Source organism: Phyllopteryx taeniolatus, chromosome 3 (genome assembly GCF_024500385.1).
Source record: "Phyllopteryx taeniolatus isolate TA_2022b chromosome 3, UOR_Ptae_1.2, whole genome shotgun sequence".
Classification (NCBI taxonomy): Eukaryota; Metazoa; Chordata; class Actinopteri; order Syngnathiformes; family Syngnathidae; genus Phyllopteryx; species Phyllopteryx taeniolatus.
In genome coordinates, this window is record NC_084504.1 from 18404791 (window position 1) to 18431248 (window position 26458).

The following is a 26458-nucleotide window of genomic DNA, read 5'->3' on the forward strand; positions in this document are numbered from 1 at the left end:
TTCAGAATGAAACTAGTCTGGCAGTGATTTGCCTCCGGGAAAAAATGCTGTCCAAGTCAACGCACCGTATGCGACGCCCATCCAGTGCGCCCCCCTGAGATTTTGTTTTGGTTTATTCTCAAAACAGCATTTTTAAGTGTATGTGCCATGTGCGCTGACTGTCAATTGCACACTTCTCGCCAATCGTAAAGGGAGGGTGGGCGAGTACCACCCCCCACAGAATGTCAACCTGGGCGGCTATATCAAAAATGCCACTGGCAAAATATATATTGCTGTTCAAAAAATGAAAACAATTACATAATTCATTTCTTTCCAATAGGCACAGTGGCCGACTGATTAGAGCGTCAGCCTCACAGTGCTGAGGACCGGGGTTCAATCCCCGGTCCCGCCTGTGTGGAGTTTGCATGTTTTCCCCGTGCCTACGTGGGTTTTCTCCGGGCTCTCCGTTTTCCTCCCACATCCCAAAAACATGCATTAATTGGAGACTCTAAATTGCCCGTAGGCATGAATGGTTGTTTGTTTGTATGTGCCCTGCGATTGGCTGGCAACCAATCCATCCAATTGGATGGATGGATGGATTTCTTTCCAATATCGTGCAGCCCTCCTCAAAATAAAATCTCGATTATTTTCACAAAAAATTTATTTCCAATTTTCATTGTTTTTTCCTCCTGCGCTCAAAGAAAAAGAAAATGACAATCACAATATTCAGTGTCACTGACAATGTTCAGTGCGATTGACTCCATGATTGCCTTCCATTTGGCTCTTGTCACTGGGAAATTGATTCTGCTCATATTGTCTGTTTCTTAGCAGGAATTAGTCGCAAGTTGCTTTTTTGAAAAATAGTCACGAGAGGGGTCTTAAAAAAAGTGGTTAGCGTACACAGGGCACGTCAACGGGATGAACTTTGAACTACGGAAGCTGCTAAAAAGAAAACAAATCTAATAAAATCTCGCTAATCGCTGATTTAGTTAAGACTAAATCAAAAGCGCCTCTACTAGTTGCTGCAAAGTGGTCAATTATTTCCGTTCAATTAGTAATGATTCATTAATAAATTATTACGCATACCCATATTACATTTACAGGAATATTTGATAACATCCTTACTCTAATGTTGACAGAACACAAAATGTAACCTTGTTCATAAAATAGGCAAACCTTTCCGAAGTGACTCTGATCCTTTCGTCATTAGATGAGTGGAATCGGTCATCCTTCTCTCTGAAATATTCTTCTATACACTGCTCCTCAAAGTCGTGGACCTTCTTCAACTCATCCTCTGTGATGAAAAGCTCTGCGAAAGACAAACGTTTGCGGGTGTTACAACAGCGGCATATCAATGAACTATTAGAAAGTGTAAAGTTTTAAGTGGCTGATGTCTTGAGCAACAAGGTAAGACCTTTAATGTCATAATTATGTAAATGTTGACACTTAATGAAGATTTGCACTGTGATGTGATGTCAGAACTGGATTGCTTTCCAGCAAAGCTCAGTGGGCATGGCGACCCCACTGAGATGAAAACTCCTGTCTCATTAACACGCCACAAAAATGGTGGGATGACAGGCGCTTATCTTTAAGGACTAAAACAATGGAAAACGGTAACTAGTTGTGAGAAAGACGCTAGTCTACTTCCTTACTATTCTCGAGGTGCCCCTGGGCAAGGCAGTTACCCCACCCTCCTAGCACATTTAAAACAAAAACGTTCCGTTTTTTTTCTTCAAAACATCAGTACTTCATCGCCACTTACTCAGTCCATAATCCCTCTCGTCATCATCATGCTTGCGCCAGCGACAACACAGGTGCTTGAGCACCATGGTGATGTGACTAAAGATGATGAGTGGAGGAGGAAGGACCGGGCGCTCATGGAAGGTCATGATGAGCTGGTAGCGCTGGAACTTCCAAACCTGGTTGGAGATGGACTTCACCTCGAAGAATGTATTGCTATGATAACACAATCATAGCAGGATGATGATGATTAGATCATTAGGGCAGTAAACATCAGTTCATTTTCAAGAGTATCGTGAAATGTTCCTTGAGATAACATCTGTAGTGAATTAGCACTATATAAATAAAACTGACTCGACCTGACAACTGACATGTTGAAATACATCTGACTGCAGCGATCTTCTTCACACTTTGAGTGAGGGCTTTTAGTCCAATACAGGCTATCCTAAAAGTCACTATACACTTCCTTTTTTTCTATATCATTTCAGGTATCATCAGAGGCCATCAGCATTTCACAGCTTAGGTTATAAAGTCTTTGTAAGCATATCATTGGCTTGACCATGGCTTACCAATTGACATAGGAACAGCATTGCAAAAGAGGGGTAATGCATAACCGATTTCCGCATACGGCAAAACAGGTCAAAGCACTTCCTTCAAGTTTAGGTGACTGGCGGAGTCTTATGGCAGCAGTCTGGGACAAAGCCATCTGTAGAAATATTAAACGTCTACACTGTCTTTTGTTTTACACAGGATATCTTTAAGAGCTACCAAAGATGACAATATCCAATTTTTAGGCTTTGCTTGTTTTTACATATATCATATTTGTATAAATAAATGACATACACAATTAACTTTAGTCCGAAGACACCAGCCATAAAGAAAACAACGTTTTAGCAAGTTTGGGCTCAAACCATCATGTCATCAACCTGTAGTTATGCTAGTTATTGCAGCATACAAGTTTGCTAAACTGTTTTCTAGGTTTGGTCACGTGACATTCCGAATATAACAAATAGACGCATGGCAAGAAGTTTTTTTGTCCCTGACTACAGTTCAGCGCAAGCTTGAGAATCTTTATGACCGTCAGCTGGATTCCAGTCTAACCTCATCTGTCAGCCTATCCATCACCACTGCAAACAGGAAGGGGCTCAAGGCTGATCTCTGATGCAGTCCCACCTCCACCTTAAATTCGTCTGTCACACCTACAGCACACCTCACCACTGTTCTACTGCCCTCATACATGTCCTGTATTAGTCTAACATACTTCTCTGTCACTCCAGACTTCCGCATGCAGTAGCACAGTTCCTCTCTGGGTACTCTGTCATAGGCTTTCTCTAGATCCACAAAGAGACAATGTAGCTCCTTCTGACCTTCTCTGTACTTTTCCATCAACATCCTCAAGGCAAATAATGCATCTGTGGTACTCTTTCTAGGCATGAAACCATACTGTTGCTCGCAAATACTCACTTCTGTCCTGAGTCTAGCCTCCACTCGTCTTTCCCATAATTTCATTGTGTGCCTCAACAACTTTATTCCTCTATAGTTCCCACAATTCTGCACATCACCCTTGTTCTTAAAAATGGGCATCAGCACACTTTTCCTCCATTCCTCAGGCATCTTCTCACCCGCTAGAATTCTGTTGAAAAAGCTGGTCAAAAACTCCACAGCCACCTCTCCTAGATGCTTCCATATGTCCACAGGAATGTCATCAGGACCAACTGCCTTTCCATTTTTCATCCTCTTTAATGGCTTTCCAACTTCCCTCTTACTAATCATTGCCACTTCCTGGCCCACCACACTGGCCTCTTCTCCTCTTCCTTCTCTCTCATTTTCCTCATTCATCAACTCTTCAAAGTATTCTTTCCATCTGTCCAGCACACTATTGGCACCAGTCAACACATTCCCATCCTTAATCACCGTAACCTGCTGCACATTCTTCCTATCTCTATCCCTCTGTCTGGTCAACCTGTAGAGATCCTTTTCTCTTTCTTTAGTGTCCAACCTGGCATACATGTCATCATATGCCTCTTGTTTGGGCTTTGCCACCTCTACCTTTGCCCTACGTCGCATCTCAAAGTATTCTTTCGCCTCTCCTTGGTCCTCTCAGTGTCCCACTTCTTCTTAGCTAATCTCTTTCCTTGTATGATTTCCTGTACTGTGAGGTTCCACCACCAAGTCTCCTTCTCTCCTTTCCTGCCAGAAGATACACCAAGTACTCTCCTGCCTGTTTCTCTGATCACCTTGGCTGTCGTGGTCCAGTCTTCTGGAAGCTCCTCCTGCCCACCGAGAGCCTGTCTCATCTTTTCTCGAAAAGCTGCACAACACTCTTCCTTTCTCAGCTTCCACCACATGGTTCTCTGCTCTGCCTTTGTCTTCTTAATTTTCCTCCCCACCACCAGAGTCATCTTACACACCACCATCCTATGCTGTCTAGCCACACTCTCCCCTACCACTACCTTACAGTCTGTAAACTCCTTCAGATTACATCGTCTGCACAAGATGTAAGCCACCTGCATGCTTCTACCTCCCATCTTGTAGGTCGTCCTATGTTCCTGCCTCTTCTGGAAAAAAAGTGTTCACTACAGCCATTTGCATCCTTTTTGCAAAGTCCCTCCAAGTTCCTTTCCTGGATGCCGTACTTACCCATCACTTCTTCATCACCCCTGTTTCCTTCACCAACATGTCCATTACAATCTGCACCAATCACGACTCTCTCTCTGTCTGGGATGCTCAGAACTACTTCGTCTAGCTCCTTCCAGAATTTCTCTTTCACCTCTAGGTCACATCCTACCTGTGGGACATAGCCGCTAATCACATTATACATAACACACTCAATTTCAAGTTTCAACCTCATCACTCGATCTGATACTCTTTTCACCTCCAAGACATTCTTAGCTCTTCCTTTAAAATAACCCCAACTCCATTTCTCTTCCCATCTATACCATGGTAAAATAATTTAAACCCTGACCCTAAACTTCTAGCCTTACTGCCTTTCCACCTGGTCTCCTGGACACACAATATATCAACCTTTCCCCTAATTATCATGTCAACCAATTCCCGAGATTTTCCTGTCATAGTCCCAACATTCAAAGTCCCCACATTCAATTCTACGCTCTGTGCTTTACTCTTCTCTTTCCGCCGAAGAACCCGCTTTCCACCTCTCCTTCGTCTTCGACCCACAGTAGCTGAATTTCCACCGGCGCCCTGCAGGTTAACGGTGTCGGGGGCGGACGTTGTTAACCCGGGCCACCACCTATCCGGTATGGAATTCTTTAGATTAGCTTTGTTTGCCAAAGTTTTAAGCCGGATGCCCTTCCTGACGCAACCCTCTGCATTTATCCGGACTTGGGACCGGCCTGCAGTTTGCACTGGCTTGTGCCCCCCATAGCACTGCATTACCCACTGTGTGTGTGTATGTGTGTGTGTGTATATATATATATATATATATATATATATATATTACATATATATACATATATACACCCACATATACATATATACACATATATACACACGCATATATACACATATACACGTACATACACATATATAGACACACACACACGTACATATATTTACACACACACACACAGATATATATATACACACACACACATATATAAATATGTGTGTGTATATATATATATATAAATATATATATATATATATATACACACACACACACACACATATACACGTATATATATATTATTATATAAAGATTATCTCAATTTTTTCAACAGAAACTATCAACATCTTATGTAAAAGACACACGTGCATACACGCAGGAATTGTATGTCTGTGTAAATAATGTATCATCATAATCATTCGCTTGAAGCTTTTGAACAAACTGAAGTCGAGAAACTTGCCATGGATAGTGTGTATAGTGACTTTTGGGACACCCTGTATTTGATGACCGGCACTACATACTTTGAAAGATATTTGAAATAAGATGTTTGAGGTAGCCACACTTTAAAACGGTACCGTATACTATAAGCAAACACTCAAGTTATCTTTTTAAATTTATCTTGAAGTCTAAACATTAGGGCTACATACTGTACACAGTAATATTAATTCATTCATTTTCTATACCGTTGAGCCAATTAGGGCAACTGGAGCCTATCCCAGCTGACTTTAAGCAAGAGGCAAGGTACACTCTGGACTGCTCAGCAGTCAATTGCAGGGCATCCGTCCGAAATATTGTAATATTAAAAAAGTGACGATCTACTTGTAACATGGACAAGATAGGTCAGGGTGTCATACGTACTTGAACACAGCGATGAGGAGATTGACCAACAGTATATTGGCCACCAGCAGATAGCAGGCCATGATGGCTGGGACAATCCAGGCGCCTGTCTTACATGGAGGCAAAGAAACCACCACTCCATCCTCAGTGGTGATGTTCTGCCCACAGGGAGCTGCACAACAAATGAAAGAAAAAAAAGTAAATGTACAGAAAGCTGACATATGACATCAATAGAGCAAAAGTGGATAGGACACAGAAAAATTAAATAACAATTAAGCAAAACATGGCCATAATCTTAAAGGTGACAAAAGCAAGCAGAACTCAAGAAAAAACTGAAAAAACACAAAATTCATATTTTCTTTGCAAACAAACAAGAAGCATATGTTTATTTTATGCTTCTCTTAATGAGTGTGCAGGGAACAAACAAACACACGTTCGTCACGTTTTAACGCACAGTAGTCACAATATATTTAAACACATTGTTCATGTTTCAAATATATTGTCACATCTGGGGTAGCTCAGCCATAGCGTTACTCGATGGCTGCTTTGGAATGTATTTAAGATACATTGAGTGTTTTTTCCATCTGTGATGGTTCAGTTGCTGTGGATTACCAGCGGAACAATCAGCCTCGGTTCTTGGTTTGTTTGCCTTTAAGTATTCATTCTAGTCATGCTCGTCATTGTTCGACGTTCAATTGTTCACACAATGTAGCCCAAAGACAGAGAACTGAAGTAATTGTCTACTTTGAAAATTTTGCACGCTCAAAATCAAGAACTCTGACAACTGAACCACGTGAAAAAACAGTTTACACATAATGACGGGTGGCTGATCATGATGCACTGAATTGCTTATTTATGCATCTCATTTTTCAGTCTGGTTTATGCTGCGTGCCTCTAGCAAGAAGCTGAGTCAGCAGTGAGGGAGGGTGATGTGTGGCTCGTGTGACTGATAAGTTTGACATGGCAACGGCACTTCTTCCAGTCAATCTTTTTAAAGTGACGGCTTCAAACCGATGGCAAGAAACATCAAGGGACTATCAGTAAGTTTCAACTTTGATAGTTCCCCTTGCTGTTGAAATGAAGAAAAAAAGCAACCATGACAGACAGTGAAACACCTTATTTAAAAAGTGTTACTGCCATGTAATAATGGCTATAAAGCAGCCAGTGACGGGTAAAGTTGCAGACAGGAGGTGGCCTTCGGTCAAACTACAAGTAGGCCAAATATTCAAAATATTTACATCATCAAGTCCTAATCTTGCATTTGGTATAATACAGGGTGTCCCAAAAGTGTTGACAAAATTTCATAGTTTAATAACATAGCACATTCTTACTAATATGATCTCAGATTGATAGATGTGGACAAACTTTGTTTTATGTTTTGTTCAGGGTTAAACAGAAAATCACAGTACACTAGCTACCACTCTTGTTCATGTTCCTTTATGCGGATAAAATTCAGGCAAAATTGTCGTGAAATTGGTTATAAAGTGTATATCTGTTTGAATATGGTGCCAGAATTTAGATTGTTAATCTTTGAATTTTTTGAAGTTCTTGCTCCGACATTCACATGCCAAATGTCAACATTTTTGGGATATCCTGTATTATTATGCAGTAGCTGACCCAAGACACCAATCAGGGCAACTTCAACCAAGTGTGTGGTGTTGCATGCACACTTCTGACCTCTAGTGGTAAAAGTGGGCACGGCGTGGAGGTAAAGTGAGGATGATGAAGCAGGGCGGGGAATTAAGGTCAATGTCATTATGAAATCTATATTGAGTAGATTTACTGGAATTTTGAGAGCACTGGGCAATGTGGGATGCACCACTACTACGCCAGGTTCCGAGAGTTCGTAAGTAATTTTCGACCAGCCAGAGTTTTTCATTCAGCCTGTGCTGTAACTTCCTACTATGAATATCTGAAAGACAGAATGAAAACATTATTTCAGATCTCTTCTCTTTGGGCCACTCCTCCCATAATGGACAACCAAACATATTCACAAAAGGAACAGCACACAAATGCAGTCTTGAACAGACCGATCACAGTCGATACTACAGGATGTGTTTATGTTTCTCTATGGCGACATTAACAATCAAAGACTAAGACAAACTAATACCAAAATGAAAGACTGATGTATAACTTGACAGAAAATGCACAGTTTGTGGCACAGAAACAGCATTTGATTGTTTTCCATCATGTACAGTCAAGCAGTATCTTTTATACTTGTAGAATCCGAGTTCCAAATTCTGCTCTGAGGAAAAAAACAAAAAACATCTACTGCTTGCTTGCTAGTTCTTGGTTGTGAACTTACGGTCAATCTGGTCAGCAAACACCTCCCCGTAGATCATCCAGTACGGCATGAAGAAGATGTTCCGTGCCAGCATCCAGGACGGGTCTTCGTTGGGGTTGAGGATGGCCTGCCGCGCCACCCCAAAGCTCATTAGGACCACCAACATGATGATCACAAAGTACATCATGTCGATCATCTGATGGAAGAGGAGAAGTGGAGAGAAGGAAGAAAGCGGTTCAAAAAGAGAAGGGAAGAAAGAAAAGAGGATTTTTACGGAAGGGCACACAGTGAACCATGTGGCGTCAACCACACGTCTGAAGCAAGAGTTTGATTAATGACTGCCTTCTTTTGCACTTCATGTTTCTCATTTCACTCGGAGCTTCGGTAGATCGATCAAACTTTTAATTAATTTACTTAAGGCTTAAACCTCGGCTAAATATTCAATCAGCCACTCTATCACTCCTAAAGTGATGAACGACGTTACCATACTTCCTTTAGAACCATTAGTCCTTAGTTAACCATGCAGTCAATCATCTTAAAGCCTTTGTTAAGCCTAATATGTATATTCATTCATCAGAATTAGCACCCAAGATCCTCTATGGCAGCACAGTGGGCTAATGGTTAACGTCTGCACGGTTCTGAGGTGCCACGTTCGAATTTTGGCCTCTCTGTGTGGAGTTTGCATGTTCTCCCTGTGTTGGCGTAGGTTTTCTTTGGGTATTTTTCGCACATTCCCAAAACATGCATGATAGGTTCATTGAAGATATTAAATTGTCCATAGGTGTGAATGATAGTGTGAATGGTTGTTTGTCTGTATGTGCCCTACGATTGACTGGCAACCATTCCAAGGTGGACCACGCCTCTCACCCAAAATCAGATGGGATAGGCCAAGCTCACCCGTGACCTTAATGATGCCATAGAACATGGATGGATTGTTGGACTACTTAGGCAATAGCAATTCTTTCAGTTCTCTCTCCCCCTCCCATCTAAACTCATACAAATGTTAAAGTGAACACTCTACAGTGGGTACGGAAAGTATTCAGACCCCCTTAAAATTTTCATTGTTATATTGCAGCCATTTGCTAAAAGCATTTAAGTTCATTTTTTTCATCATTACTGTACACACAGCACCCCATTTTGACAGGAAAAAAACGGAATTGTGGAAATTCTTGCAGATTTATTAAAAAAGAAAAACTGAAATATCACACAGCCCTAAGTATTCAGACCCTTTGCTCAGTATTTAGTAGAAGCACCCTTTTGAGCTAAAACAGCCATGAGTCTTTTTGGGAACGATGCAACAAGTTTTTCACACTTGGATTTGGGGATCCTCTGCCATTTCTCCTTGCAGATCCTCTCCAGTTCTGTCAGCTTGGACGGTGAACATTGGTGGACAGCCATTTTCAGGTCTCTCCAGAGATGCTCAATTGGGTTTAAGTCAGGGCTCTGGCTGGGCCATTCAGTCACAGAGTTGTTTTGAAGCCACTCCTTCATTATTTTAGCTGTATGCTTAGGGTCATTGTCTTGTTGGAAGGTGAACCTTCGGCCCAGTCTGAGGTCATGAGTATCCTGGAGAAGGTTTTCGTCCAGGATATCCCTGTACTTGGCCGCATTCATCTTTCCTTCGATTGCAACCAGTTGTGCTGTCCCTGCAGCTGAAAAACACCCCCACAGCATGATGCTGCCACCACCATGCTTTACTGATGGGACTGTATTGGACAGGTTATGAGCAGTACCTTGTTTTCTCCACAGATATCGCTTAGAATGTTAGAATTAAGGCCAAAAAGTTCTATCTTGTTCTCATCAGACCAGAGAATCTTATTTCTCACAATCTTGGAGTCCTTCAGGTGTTTTTTTTATTTTTAGCAAACTTCATGCGGGCTTTGATGTGTCTTGCACTGTGGAGATGCTTCCGTGGGGCCACTCTGCCATAAAGCCCCGACTGATGGAAGGGCTGCAGTGATGGTTGACTTTCTAGAACTTTCTCCCATCTCCCAACTGTGTCTCTGGAGCTCAGTGATCTTTGGGTTCTTCTTCACTTCTCTCACCAAGGCTCTTCTCCACCCATTGCTCAGTTTGGCTGGACGGCCAGCGCTAGGAAGGGTTCTGGTCGTCCCAAACGTGTTCCATTTAAGATTAACCCAACTTTGACTGGACAGGATGTCCTCAGTTTTATGATAGCCCCGACCTACGATTCATCGTTACGAATGGTACACAATGAACTCGATTTTGCCTTTTCTCTGATTCATTGATTGATTCATTTTGAGGGGATCTATCCTCTCTTATCCGCTTAAAACACCCACCCATTCTCTGTTTTTGTGCCATTTGCTGGGATCTTGGTGTCAAGGAAGTATGTTGAAGTGTTTTGTTTCCACATTGCTGCCATATTGTGGCATCTATCGGCATATACAAACCATTTCATCATCCTCAGTTACTCACGGATTTGCGCTATTTGCTGCAGGGCTCCGATCACTATGTAAACATCACTGCATGTTTGATACTGCATCATGCCATTTCATGTTTTATGATACAACGTTTAACTTTTTACACTTGGATGACAAGTAGGAATGTTAAAAAGCACAATGTTTACGCAAAAAAAAGCTTTCCTCTCCACTTCCTTAAAATTGTCATGCATGCATTTTATTTTAGGTTTATTACATACTGCTCAGATCTTCCTTTTCTGGATATGATGTTTTCACACTTCTGCCAAGTGGCTTGAAAAATAGATACTAGCGGATTTTCAAAGTTAGCACTGTGTAGTTCACGCTTGTACTTGTTAATCTGATTCCAGCCTACAATGTCTTCGAAATGACCTTACAAGTTTTGTGTGTGTGTGCCTTCTTCAAAGGTTTTACTGGCTCTTTCCCAAAAACCATCTGGCGTGCCAGGTTAATTATGGCTTAAATGAATTCAGAACCTTGCGTTGCTTCTGTGTTTCATCTGAACTGCTTTGATTTCAAGGCAACCACCACATCATAGAGTATACGCCAATTACCTGACAAAGTTGTTCCATACCCTCTCTAATTGCTGATTGTGTTATCAAAGAGAGCTGATGTAAAGGACCACATAATCACCACAAAAACAACTTCAAACAGTTTTGTCTTGAAAGGTGTGTGTCACAAGTTCTGATCTCTTTCACATCAAGCTTAGAGGCTCAATTAGTATTGCCTCAGCACGCCATACAAATGACACATTTTGTAATTATGCAAATCCGTGACCCTTATGTCACGTAACACGAAAGGAGATCACGCTCCAGCTACATCTCACCATCTTGCCAATCATCATCACATAGGGACCCAGGTACTTGTTGACACCAAAGATGTCGAGCAGCCGGATGTACCAGTAGATGATGTTGACGCAATAGATGACCCGTCCATAGCTCATGAGCGGGGGATCCTGGAGACGCAGAACCATGCCGACAGAAAATATGAGGATGGCCATGAGGTCTGTGATGTTCCAATACTCCTGAAGCCACACCTTGACCTTCTGTAACAACTTCCCTGGCTCTGACATAAGGATCTAGAAGAGGGTTTGAGAGGAATTAGATCTGGGAAGGGATACCAGAGGAGGATGCTGAAATGTGTGAGAAAAGAATTGCAGGTAAATACATTAATGTGAGACTGAAATGGGAAGACACAAAGTAAATATACCCACTTGAGAAAGATAATTCTCAGTTTGACACTACCGCCACAATAACATGCGTAATGTAATACATCTGGAACCAATTGGATTGTCGCGACGAGTGTGATTATAATGCATTGCAGAAGCACTGCCAATAGAGGGCAGTGTGAGTTCACATATTTAGAGGCATTGTTCAACAAAGGTAGGTGACAGCATGATGAATGCTTTTCATACACTAACAAGATAAACAAGCCACAACCTAACACATTGCAGTTTCATTTGTCTACACTGTTCAATTTTCCTCTTTATTCGTTTTGGTTTATTTTGCAACATGTCCTCAATAGCCTCCTGACCCCATTTCTGTTCTCTTGCCTCTTCTCGTCTCGTTTTCTCTATTTATCATTCACTGTTTGATGACATGGACGTAATGCTAAGCTTCAGTCACCGGCCACACACCTTCCTGAATTAAGCATCACTGTGTCATCAGTTCAGTGGGCAGAAGTGATTATTTGAACGTACTGTAATTGTGCATGTGTTGCATCAATGTGCACGTGAGGAGTACCTCTCTCATCTTCTCAATGCCATTTGTGAAGATGTAAGCGATGACGATCCACTCTTGAGGGGAAGGCCACAGGTCCATCTTGACCAGGACAATGTAGTTGAACAACATTAGGTAGCCCACGTAGGCCATCTGTAGCGGAAAGAAAATGCTGAGAATTGATACAATGCTAATATCCTAGCAGCTCTCTTGCTAACAAGATGGTAAGCAATATGAGCAGAGGAAGTATTAGGGCATATGATAAGGGTGTTACATCTTGCCCTTTATTCAGGTACCATTTCAAATGACAATGGATAAAATGCTAACTTGCTAAGAGTCGCTATGCTAAAATATGCAAACAGTATAATAAAAAGATAAAACATAGCAAGATAGCAAACTATGAAACAATAGCCCCGAGATAAATTGAGAATGATTTTACGTCTTGCCCTATATTCAGGTTTATCATTTCCAATGATCAATGATCAAAGTGGAAAGCATCCTGACATACTCCATCACAGTATGGTATGAGAACTGTGCCGTACAGGAAAGGAAGGCAGACCTGAGTGTCATTAAAACTGCACTACACGTCTGTGGAGTAGCCTTCACACCACAACACCACATACAGTAGACCTATAGACAGCTGCGCCACAAAGAGGGCACAGAACATTATCAGAGACGGCACATGTCAACTACACACTTTTCAAACTGGCAAACGCTACAGGAGCGTCGCAGGCCCACACCCAGAACAACAAGACTAAAAAACAGCTTCTACCAACACGCCATGAGACACCTGAACAAATTACATCACAATCTTTGAACCACATCCATCCATCCATCAATTTTCTGTGCCGCTTCTCCTCACTACTGTCGCGGGCGTGCTGGAGCCTATCCCAGCTATCATCGGGCAGGAGGTGGGGTACACCCGGAACTGGTTGCCAGCCAGTCGCAGGGCAGATACAAACAAACAAACAACCATTCGCACTCACATTCACACCTACGGGCAATTTAGAGTTGTCAATTAACCTACCATGCATGTTTTTGGGATGTGGGAGGAAACCGGAGTGCTCGGAGAAAACATTTGCACATTATATAAAAAATTTTCACTAACTAACCTATGACTAAAAAATTTCAGTTTTTCAATTGTTGCTACCCCCCCTTTCTTTTATTCATGTTATTTATAATGTTTATTTTTTTAAAATCGTTGTTCTATTCTTTCTGTAAGTGGAGGGCGAATAGCAAAGTAAGACTGTCGTTGCTCAGTTACCTGTGAGTCTTCACTGCGCACATCACAAACATATTGTATCAAATACTAACATGCTAGCAGTTGGTATGCTAACAGATAGCAAAATACCCATGTGAGTAACGAAAGCGCCAAAAGAGACTGATAAGAGACTGTATTCAAGTGCTATTTCTAATAATTGATGAAATGCTAATATTAAAAGCACCAAGACAGACCGATCAAAAATTGACATATTTTCCTGTATTTAGGTACCGTTTCTAATGGAGCAATAGATACTTTGCGAATTGATAAAATGGTAACACAAAATGGTAACACGCTAACAGTTGCTTTTCCTACATACCTGTATATAGCAAGACAGCAATGTGAGTGACAAACACGGCAAGACATGGATAAAAATGTTACATCTTGCCCTATAATCCGGCGCTACTTCTTTGATGGATTGATTCATTCTTTAATTGATGAAATGCTAACACATCGCAAGATAGCCACCTTAAATAGAGTGAGATGAGTATGTGATTGGCCCGCTTCATCAACCACTAACTGGTGCTGGCTGCTGTGACTCCTCACTTGATGAGGGACACTATCGCTCAAAATAGAGATTTGATGTCGTGACACTCATTGCAATACCTGCACACTTGGCCTGAAAACGTCCATTATGTGTCTCCTCCGGCTGTGCTATTAACATCCGTCGTCAACTGACTGATTTGATTTTTACGGCACTTGGAATGTGGACTGTGGTTCACCACAATACAGAACAGAGGAAATCATATTCAAATCTGAAGTTAGGCCTCGTGTGGAAGGAAAAAGATGAGCACAAAATCCATCTTGCTGTCAGACATTATGGTATTATTCAGTATTAGTCAAATTTCTCTTCTATCGACATAAAACTGGTAAATTGGTAAAACGATCTGTGTAAAGTGATAGTTGGTTGTGTTGGAAAACTTCTATCACAGTGCTAAGGAGTATACAACATTAACGGTAAGCCAGAGAAGACCACACAAGAGCATTAATAAAATTCACAAAAGAAGACGGAGGAAAGTAAATAGCCGGAGGTGGGAAATAGGAAGAAAGACGAAGCATAAACAGTGACATATCTTAAAAGAAAGCTAACACAAGGTAATTTAAGAAAATATATAGAAAAGATTAAATGAGCAATCACGGCCACAAAGTCACACAAATACGCATTTCAAATAATATTTTGGGGGGTTTTGTTTTATTTGTTTGCAGGGCAGAAGAGTCGATAAAAGCAAAACATGCCCACACTCACTAAAGTTTAGTGCGAATTTAGAGTTTGAATTTGCAACTGTACGACCTCAGGGGCAATCAACTTTAATGGTTCTATTGTATTACTATCTTTCAAAAAGGCTTTAAAAAAAATACAGCTCTTACTAGATCTCATTAGAATGTGCAGGTGTACCTAATGTTGTGGCCCACACTCTTCACTAGTCTCCCCCATGCCTAAACTTTCCAATCCCAGTGAAGCTGAGAAATGACAGAGCAGGAAGTAATAAAGCTGGCGGCACTGAGGAGGTAAATGCAACCAGAAATCGAAGCTGCTCGAGAATCAGAGAGCCCCACGCAGGAACGGAGTACATTGCTGTTTGTTTGTGGACCACAAACTGACCGTATGGAACCAGAACTTGACGATGGGAGCGTTGTAAAACTCGTAGATCTTGCGTCCCAAGGGGATGAGGCGGTGGCGGTTCTGAACCTCCTCAACGTCCTTCTTCCTGGATGTCTCTGTGGCTACCTTCCCCAGCATTGCCTGAGGGGGGAACGCAAATCCCACGAGGAGGGAAGCATAAAGGGATGGAGAAAGTGGGAGGAGAATGTGATGCGTCAGAAGAGGAGGAGGAAGAGGGAAGACAAGCGGGTGGATGAGAGAGTTGGATATAAGAGAGAAGAGAATAAACACACGTAGAGGATAAATGGTTACTTTCTAGACAAGGGCACAATGTCATCATTTATTAACATGTCATATCCAAGGAAGCAAGCACAGGCAATGTCATCATTCCAAAATGTGAAATGTGTGTTTGAGGTGAGTGAAGGCTGGTGACACACAATGACACACAGACACACACACTCATGGATTGTGTCTCAGACAACAGGACGACGGGCCAGAGGAGACAAGAAGAGGACAGAAATAGAAGACGGAAAAGGAAGACATTGAAATCTGGTTTCCATCTGGGACACAATTCCTAAATCCATGAGAGAGGAGTCACGATTCCCATTCTTATTATGGGTCATGGTCTTCATGTGAAAGCAACACCAGGGCTCTGAGGAAGTTTATCCATTGAATTTACAGTATATTGTACACTCACTGGACACTTCATTAGGTACACCTACACAATCTTATGTGATCCAATACAACAGCTGTATGAAACACTTTGGTTGTAAAAAGATAATAATGCTCAGTTTAGATCAACACTGTCACAGTGGTAGTCATTTTAACAATATCTTTATTATTGGAGCTGTAGTTTGCAGTGGAGAAGAACTGCACACTATAATTCCTCCTATTTCTGCTACATTAGATCATCAGTGGAACCCAGGTTTTCATAATATTCAATTTTCAACTATTTTTTTTCATCGTAGATTTTGTCCCACTTTTCCTACATCCGCTCAGTTTTCGTAAAGATGAAGATGGTCCATACAAGACTCATTCGCCAGCCGACGTGGCTCGATTACTTATTTCCTAGAATTGAGACACAAAGCATCTCATGCACAACTTAGTTGAGTGATTTCTTGGAGGGCTTGGGAGCGTAACATCATGCCGCATTGCATAATGGCCGTATCGGCCATTTTCCCATCTTTTGTTTGCTACTCGGAAGTCTCCTAGCTCAGTGTTTCCTCTGTTCGTATTTTTGTTAACTTTATATTCTGTCAGCAAACTAAAGTATGGTGAGACGTTGCTGTGTTTATAGGATGCAGCACCTCCTCACATCAGTGGGTGACACTGAGCATCACCTCCCACGTTCATCGAAAGCATTTTGAAAGTTTTATTTGTGCTTATTTATTGAGTACTACTGCTAAACAAACTAACATTCAGTCAAAAATGTACCAAGCCTGTGATAAAGAAGTTGGGAAACACTATAGAATTTAAGAAAGAACTTGTACCACAGTATGGTAATGGCGAATTACCCTTCCAAACAATAACCTCTCTTTTTCCATCTCTCCTCCTCGGCGTCTTTCATACACCATCAAGAGTCTTCAATAAAGGTAACACTGATGTTTAAAGGGCAAGTAAACCCACATTTTTTTTCAAGAATACGTTGTATGTGCCACCACTAATCAAAACACGGTATCCTGGTCTATATTGTGATCATGGAATAACAATTAACCAGAATAATTCATCCATCTCTGTCAATCTCAAAGGCAGGCCACTTTGGGCAATATCACCCTCTGCTGGTGACTGAAATTAATGTCACAACTACCCCCGCGAACGCTGCGTATGTCACGTGGTCAAACCCGGCAAACAGGATAGCAGACTCCCTGTCTATGCTGCAGGTTGCTGACATGATAGTTTGAATATTTTTTTTGCAACTTCAGGTTTAAGCTGTCATGTCATCAACCTGCAGCAAACACGGCGAGTCTGCTAACCTATTTGGCGGGTTTAGTAATGTGACTTATGTTTTCTTTATGTTAAAATCTAGTTATTCTCAATACAATTGTTATTTATTTTTTTGTTCATTGTTTGGGGTGTCTTGAATGGATTAATTTGATTTACATTATTTTCTAAGGGCAATATTGATTTGGGTTTCGTGCAAATTGCTTTTAGTCAGACAATTCAGAACGGATTAACCACAAAAAACAAGGTTCCGGTGTATATTTGAAAAAATAGAAATGAGCATTATTACCTTTTGAATGCAGATATTGGTGTTATACAGCCCTACTATTTGATCATACATGTAATCTTGATTTATCATTAAGTATCTGGCGGTGCATTTCTACAGTGAGAAGCCGGGACTGCAAATGTGTCCTATAAGAGCAGGTGTCTTGTAGGTCATGTCCACATGAACACAGGCATTTTGGTTTTTAATCTTCTGTATGTTCTTCTCTGCCCATCCTACACACAGTTTTTATGACATTTTTACTTGTATTTTTCTATTCTTGTTTTTAACCTTTGACAAGACTTACTACATGACTCCACTTTTCCTCCATTGAAATATTGCCTTTTCTGTTAATGTCTTTCTTCTAGCTTCTGATTGGTTAAAATGGCTTTGTGGTTTGGGGTTATATTGCTCCATGCTGTTTTGGCATGCATTTGGCAACCTGCAAATGTGTTTTCATATGTAGAGAGATTGCAATTAGTGTCGACAGTACCCTGGATTGGGTAAATCTTTTATTTACTTATTTAAATACCTGAGTGTGTGTGGACATAACCCACCGCCTTGTTTCTTCTTGGGTCACATGTGCAATTGTCCATTTATTTATGCCGGCTTGCTGGCTGTCCTCAATGCAGATGGGAAATAGTTAAAGTGGTGCTGAGAGATGCTCAACTTCAATGCAATCAGTTAAGTGGAAAATATAAGATCCAGGTTGCGAATTACAAATCAATTTCCACTCTTGATTTTCGTGCACAAACTGGATCCTGATATATCTCCTGAACTGATTAGATTGAACTGGAAAAAGTCCAAGTGCTGCCTGGCATCCAAGTCTATATACGCCGATGGAGCGACTCTATGGCTGTGAGAAGGTGCTCGCTTAGACTGGATGATTTAAAATGTGCAGCGGCAGGCACGCACAATTACATAAATGCAAATCCTCGGGCCTGCCCATGCTCCGCAGCCCACATGCGGAGTGATCCGCTGCAGCAAGCCATCACCAGAGCTAGCATTGTACTGTACCTCATCTCGGAGAGAGGGAGGGAAAGAGCACGGGGGGCGTATTGGAAGCGATAACAAGAGGGACCACGGGGAAAGGCAGAGGAGGAAATCGATGGAAGGAGAAACATTCACGAGGAAAACCCACAAGAGACGCTACAACTCCACGACCGATGTCTTGGATTAGACAACGAGAAACAGGAAAGTTCGCCATGTTGTGTGTGTTTGGATATTTGTACTGTGTGAGTGTGTGTGTACAAAGAATTCTCATTGCGGGCAGAATGAAACTGCACTTGTTGTGGACATTACTACTTAATGCGTAAATATGTGCACAGGTTCTGAGATGCAGGGCTGAGGTGGGTTCTCTCACCACGGAGTTGTACTGCGCCTCACAGTAAGATCTTACTGTGAACTCCATGTCTTCCTCCTCCTTCTCCTTGACAGGCTTCTCTGGCTCCTCTTCCTCCTTCTCCTGCAAGTAGGCCTCCTGGTCCTGAGGCATGTACGACATCTCGTCCTTGTTCTTGAACTCCAGGCTCAAGATAGACGGCGGCAGGAGCAGGCCCAAGATAACCTGTAAGGGGAAATAAGGGTACAAGTGGAGGGAGGTGCTTTTGGTGACAGATGTGATCGAGACGACCCCCTTTTGGGAGCAGTGATGTAGACTTTATGACATGGAGATGCAGCTAAAGGCAGACATTGATCATCAGTGAATGTGATTTCAATGGTCATAAACTGGGCTGAGGCCATCGTCAAGGCCATCATTGTGGAAGTAATTTACAAAATGTCCAAGCGTGGCAGCAAGGGAGCTTTGCTGAAGTCACACAGACCTGCAGCAGTAACAGTACAGTGTGCTGAGAACACTTTGTACTTAATGGAAAGACGGGAGGGAACGTTGCCAGAAGCAGCTCTTGTAATTGGTTTCACAGTGAATATTAGGGCTTTTTAATGCACACAACACTCACTCAGATTTACACTCATCTTAAAGGGGTCATTTGTAAGCATCAGAACAAGCTCATCTATTTTGTACCTTAATGGCAATATGTAGCCAGCAGCAAATTGCAATAGCATGAAGGCGCAACACCCACTGAATGCTATATTACATAGACATCATTAGGCCCGCCGCACACAGAGCGATGCGGCCAAATGCCACTGAAGTGGACCATCGTGAACAAATTATAGTTGGCGACTCACACCCATCTACCAACATCCTGCAACAGAAATCGGGTTTTGTGGCTCCCCATACAATATACTGTACCATATTACTTTTTAATGAAGTACAAAAACATGGCGCGATTGTCAAGGAAGAATCGGATTGCATCAAAAAGACGAAATGGACGGCAATTCAGAAGAGAATGTGAAACTGTGGATATTTTGAGAGACTTCGCAGCGATCGATCACCACATTCACTGACTGCACTCCTTCATTTCGGCGACAGAGACTCTCCATGCTTTGCTTTTTGCTTTTACACAGATAATAATGTTCAGTTTTGATTGTCACTATCAAAGAGGCAATCATTTAACAGTATCTTCTTGTGGTTTACAGTGTTGTACTGATATCTCACATGTAGCCAACAAAGTTTTACAGAACACCATTTTAATCTGACACAGACAGATCTTGACTTATGAGTGCCCCAACGCATAACTTGGTAGATTTTTTGCTTTGTGCTGCAAGCCAAAATTCGAGTTACGAAGGAACTTCAGATATGCCGCTGCTCGAGTGGAGTGAAAAGAAAAAAATGAAACAATTAAGGTACTGTAATGCCCGAGAAAGGAGCGCCATAACCAATGGACTTTCAGCTGTTAATTGAACAGTCAAAAACAGAAATGAGAACACTCGAAAGGAGCTGCTGTAGGCCACAACTCACGCCCAGACAGTCACAAGCAGATTAACGGACTTCAGCTCCTGACGACACATACTTGGCCCCTTATAGGCACACACCCAGCACAAGCATGTGCAGTAATTACACTTAATAGAAACCAGTTTATTTAATAACAATATCTTTTATTATGTTTTATGTTTTTATACATTAAAGTGCTATTTATCCTTAATAAAAACTATTTAAAAAATAGTGGTGTTTTTGGGGATATTGGAACGAATAAAAGGCATTTCATTTCATTTCAATTGTCATGATCTGTGTTTTTGTTGACTTTGTTTAGCTTAAATTTGGTTTTGTTTCATAGCTCATTTTTTTGTGTCCCTTGTTCATGTCTTGTCAACTCATTAGGATTTCCTTTCCACCTGTTTTCATTAGCCCTGTTCCTTGTGTCTACAAATCAGTTCCCTACAGCCACTCGTGTCTTGTCCAGGTGTGCCTCGTTGTTTGGTCAATTTGCTTACATTTAGTTCCATTTTGTTTTCCATTTTCAGCGTGTGTATGCAGGTTTATTGTCAACATACGTTTTTTGAGCCCTGTCATGTCAGATTCCCTTTTGTTTGTATTGGTGAGTGTTTTGTTTCCCCATGTTTATTTGTTAATTTGCACCTTGTTTTTTGGGCTTTTGCTCATTTAGTGTTTACGTCCACATGCCTTGTTAGCCTTTTTGTTTTTTGAAAATAATGCAATGCAGTTACCGGATAAGATAACAGTTAGCATAACTTCTTCTTCTTTGAATTTTCTGGTAGTCTGGGTACCATGCTGCCTTTTACAGGTCAGTCATTTTAAAATTGGTTAAAATTATGAAAAGATGTAAAAAACCCAGATGTGTGTGCTTAATGTGGCTTGTTTGTGAGTGTCTAGTCCAGATATCCATATGCTGCAATAATGAGAGGCTCCGACACCAGGGACCAGTCAGACCATCTTTCCAAAGAAGGGAAGTCATTTATTTTGTTGTAGTACTACTGCAGGCTCAATGTTGGCACACAAAGTGGCTTTGCGAATGTTGATCACAAACAGTAGAAAATACACATTCTGGTGTGTTACCATCAATCAAGCGAATCAAAAGATGTCAGATATTTGTCAGACTTTAACGTGTGTTGAAATCGATATTGTCAACTCAGAGATAATGCATTCATAGCCTGCAGTGACTCCATCCTGATGAGTTACAGTGTCAGGAATGGATGGGCACAATCGTCACAGCGATAGCCTTTCAGAGATGTGCACCCACATTATTTTGACAATATTTGCACTGTTATTTGCAGTATGTCATGACACCCTGAGGGCACACCATCTTGTTTGTTCAACTTGTGGCGTGCTTGCCGTCTTTCTGCTCCATGAGCCTCAGCAGTACACTCAAAGGTCAAGGAATATTTGGAGTGTGCCAACGTGCTCCCTGCTCCGAGAGGTTACCCAAGAGGGTAGTGTGAACCTCTTCCCCTCCCCCCACTGACTGCACCCCCAGCAACTCAGAAGCCAACTGCTTGTTTAACTGCATCCAAACCTGTCTGATCTGCCTTAGTCTTGTGACCACAGGACATGAAATTGTGTTGAAAAAAAACCTACACCCCCAAGTTTCTTTTTCCCCATCAGACAGAAAGAATAATAGAAAATGCAATCTGTTTCATCTTCCCTAAGAGAGGTGAATTCACACATTTATTGAGTAGGCAGTGAAAAACTGTCCATGGCCCCAAAGGCTTGAGCGAAAGCTCAATGCAAAATATGTGGGACACGGTTTGAAGGTTTTCTAGTAATTACGGTCAGCGATTCCATTCCCTTTGGCTTTAGAGGAGGATCGGTGGGCTTAAACTAACAAAGTTATGGCAGAATGTTCATTGCTTGGGGCTGATTATACTCACTATTCTCTTAAGAGATCGACTTAGCTTCCACCACCATTAACTCACAGGTATTGTCTATAAAGGGTAGCCGTGGCCCAATGGTTAAGATCATCGCCTGCCACCGTGGGGGACCTAGGTTCAAGACCCCGACTGGACCATCCGCCAACACCCCCCAGACTCACGGCTGTGGTGTCCTTGAGCAAGACACTAATACCCCTTCAGCTGCTCCAGTGTGTTCCACTAACTTGTAGGTGTTCACTGTGATGGGTTAAATGCAGAGAACACATTTCGTGTGCATGCTTGCATGCATGTTCATGACAATAAAAGGTGATTCTTCTTCTTCTTAAATGATGACATCGGAAATGCCATAACTACAAAGTAAAATGGAGTTACGAAGTCAAATAAACTACATCTACATTTACAATCCATCTCCACCTTACCATAGCTGCTTGAAAAGGTTTATCCAGACACCCAACGGCTACATGAGGGAAAAAATGGAATGAGATTCAATAGACTTAACGAAAAATCGTTATAGCGATAGCATGTATAGTTAAAAATTCTACAATTCCTCTTCATTTCTTGGTTTCACCTCAGAAACACCATATTGGATGTCACTCAACAACTTCTCTATTGGATTTGAGTCTGGGGATTGAGCTGGCCATCCCATATCCTTACATTTGTCAAAAAATGATTTTGAACTTCTTTTCAAACACTATTATTCTGAACACATCCGTACTGTAGCAAAATACATTATGCTGAATGTTAGGAAAGATTTGCTGCAATGGTACACGCCTTCCAAAGCAGTTGTTCTGCCAAATTTATTTTGCTTTGGCTTGAGAACAAAGGTTTGAGATACAAGCGCTGTATGGTGGCCGTGAACTCAACTCAATAAGTAGCAGCTTGGCAAATAGTGAATGATTCTTCAAAAAAGAGCCATCAATCACTCACAGTTTAAGTTCATTGTCACTTTTGGCCCATCAGTCTGTAGAATATTGTCCAAAAGTCTTGGGGGCCAACAAGATATATTTTTGGCATTTTTGCTCCATGGTAGAATCATGAATACTGATGAGGCAGGTGAAGCCTGCAGTTCTTTAAAGGTTGGTGTGGGTTCTTGGGGCGAATTTTCCATTCCTTTCCATCCTATATAGACTTTGTTTCTTAAATGTTCTTGAATTTCTTTTGATCGTAAATGTGAGCTGCTTTTTAAGATCCTTTTGCCAATTTCACTTTTTCAGACAGGTTCTATTTCTATTTTTTTTTTAGACTTAACAGGTCTGGCAGTAATCAGGCCTGTGTGTGTGGCTACTGAAATATAACTTAAATAATGTGTTTAATGGGTTGATTTATCAAAGGGGTAATTACTTTTTTCACATTGAGTTTAATAGCTCCTTTCCCTGAAAGAACAGAATCATCATTTAAAACCTGCATTTTACACTTTCTGTTGTTAACTTTCCTAAATGGGTGATCCAAAATCATTTCAAGTTGGAAACATTTTCTAAATGTTCTCCCCATGGTTGTATGGTTTTTCTCTAGGTGACCTACCACATTCCAAAAACATGTTGGGTGAACTGAGGACTTGAAATAGGTGTGAATGTGGGTCTTGCTCGTTGTTTGTCTACACAGTGGTCACTTGAGATACAGGTTTTCAAGATACAAACAGTTGTTCTGCCAATTTTTTTGCTTTGGCTTGTGAAACGTTTGAGATACAAGCACTGTATGATGGCCGTGAACTCAACTCAACTTGCTTGACAACAAGTAGCAGTTTGGCAAATAGTGAACGATTCTTCAGAAAATAGTCATCAATCACTCCGAGTTTAATTGTCAAACTAAACATAAAAGAGTATTACACATTGTGTATTCAAAATTACCACCTATTTTTGCCCTACGAAAGTCTGTTGAGCTTAATGCTAACAAACAATGCAAAACACAATAGACAGGCTATGAATAGCACCAGTGTTGCAGCATTATAACCCTTTAAGCAACAGATATTTGAACGCAACAGTAGAGCAACACATGTAGACAGAAAATAGCAATACTCACACTGGCATATATTCTTTGTCCTCTGCGAAAAAGGACAAATATTACAACAGCTTACAGAGGAGTTGTGACCGTCCGTCTCCATTAGGGTTGGGAATCTCTGGCAACGAGGCAGATTTGATATATATCTAGATACACAGGTTACGCTAAGGGTGGAACGATACGATATGGTTCAGTATGGGAGCCATACGATTAGTCGATACAATTTGATTTGGTGCGAAAACAATGCAATAGTTAACATCTGTTGATGTAAACATTAATCATAAAGAACCTTGAGTTGACTTGACTTCACCCAATTCCATACAATTACACTTGTCTAACCCTTTTTTCAAACATGTAAAAGACCACTTGTTTCTGAGAATTGTTGCTTTACGGCACTGTAAAAAACAAAAAAAAACAAAATATGATATCTATAGTTTCAAATATCAAATTAATTATTTAAATAGACTACAGCAAAATACCCAATTACCCATGGGAGTAGCCCATGGGAATTGTCGAGATGCACCCACCTTTGCCATATTGTCTGCATGTTTACAATCTGCGGCACACATTTCGTCGCTGGCCCCGGTGTCGAAGGCAGACTTGAGATAAGGTACGTAACGTTACGTTGCATTCAATGTTTTCAACTGTCGGGGGAAATGTAGCGTCTGTGAACGCTACTTTGCTATTGCTGACCACAAAAGTAGCTTAACTACTGAAAAGCTATTTGATGTTGAAATAGTGACGCCACAGAGAAATGCAGTTATATTAGTAGTGTCGGTCGTGCCCACCACTGCTGTTTTTGGTTGTAAGCATAACGTTACGTCCACGGCGCACAGCACGAGAGCACTTCTTTTAATAGATCCAAACTGTAAAGCTTCAAGCAACCGATTCCTAGCCTCGGGATGTCAGGTCCACAGCCCTACAACTGACGTATGTAAGGATTCCTGGCGGATTTTGTATCGATTATGGAGTCTGCTACCCATTCAGTTGTATCTCTCACCTTTATAAACGGAAATCCGGTTGCATCGGTTTATCGTTCCCAACACTAATCTCCCGGTATTGTATATCCATATGTCTGTATTATACTGCCCCCAGGTGGCAGAAGGAGCTAAACATTACAGTGAATTAATTTGAAAAACAAACTCTTTATCCATCCATCCATTTTCTACACCGCTTATCCTCACTAGGATCGCGGGTATGCTGGAGCCTATCCCAGCTATCATCGGGCAGGAGGCGGGGTACACCCTGAAGTGGTTGCCAGCCAATCGCAGGGCACATACAAACAAACAACCATTCGCACTCACATTCACACCTACGGGTAATTTAGAGTTGTCAATTAACCTACCATGCATGTTTTTGGGATGTGGCAGGAAACCGGAGTGCCCGGAGAAAACCCACGCAGGCACGGGGAGAACATGCAAACTCCACACAGGCGGGGCCGGGGATTGAACCCTGGTCCTCAGAACTGTGAGGCAGACGCTCTAACCAGTCGTCCACCGTGCCGCTAAACGAAAGCTAACACAAGCTAATTTACGCGATATAGAAAAGATTAAATGAGCAAACACGGCCACAAAGTCACACAAATACGCATTTCAAATAATATTTTTTGGGGTTTTGTTTCATTTGTTTGCAGGGCTAAAGAGTCGATAAAAGCAAAACATGCCCACACTCACCAAAGTTTAGTGCAAATTTAGACCACCGTGCCGCACAAACTGTTTAATTCTTTAAAATTCTATTTAATTATGTATTTACCAAATGATGTTATCAAGTACACTATTGTAGAGTATGGGTTTGCTTATTAAAAAAACACATTACAAAGTCCTGTCCAGGGTATTACTTCTCTCCCAAGACAGATGGGATAGGCTCCAGCTCAACCGTGAGCAGGATAAAGCGGCAGAAAACGGATGGATGGAAATATGCAGACAAAAACAATCATGAAGGGGCAAATAATACATTCTATTTCCTTTACCTTTAACCCTGAGTTCTTGCGCATGCGCAGGCGTCCCATCCACATGTCTGTCAGCAACATCTGACTGCAGGTGTGTGCGATGAAATCCCGATGCTTGGCCGCTACCGCCAGCTGCAGGCAGGTGGCGTTACTCCAGTTCTTCAGCTCATACGTCAGGAGCTTCATGGCCATCTGCTCGTCCTGTTTATAGGACTGGTCCAGAAGTTCCACTGCCAACTGGCCAAACTCTCTAGGAAATAGTATGAAGGACATAAACACACGAATAAACACATGAACAGAGGGAGTAATGTGCCT

General features: G+C 41.5%; 1 protein-coding gene across 5 annotated transcripts in view; it reads right to left on the reverse strand.

Annotated features, from left to right (window-relative positions):
• The window catches only part of trpm3 (transient receptor potential cation channel, subfamily M, member 3), a 161150-nt gene that overhangs the window by 9513 nt on the left and 125179 nt on the right, over positions 1-26458 (reverse strand). For 2 of the 5 annotated variants that reach the window (XM_061767299.1, XM_061767298.1), the window contains 10 exons: positions 26165-26393; positions 18833-19036; positions 15267-15407; positions 12427-12555; positions 11511-11762; positions 8268-8442; positions 7746-7874; positions 5984-6134; positions 1742-1935; positions 1156-1288 (listed from right to left, as the gene is read on the reverse strand). In XM_061767299.1, coding sequence (XP_061623283.1) covers positions 1156-1288; positions 1742-1935; positions 5984-6134; positions 7746-7874; positions 8268-8442; positions 11511-11762; positions 12427-12555; positions 15267-15407; positions 18833-19036; positions 26165-26393 — 1737 coding nt within the window. The remainder of the gene's footprint in view (positions 1-1155; positions 1289-1741; positions 1936-5983; positions 6135-7745; positions 7875-8267; positions 8443-11510; positions 11763-12426; positions 12556-15266; positions 15408-18832; positions 19037-26164; positions 26394-26458) is intronic. The other 3 variants (XM_061767301.1, XM_061767304.1, XM_061767302.1) reach the window with 3 other exon arrangements.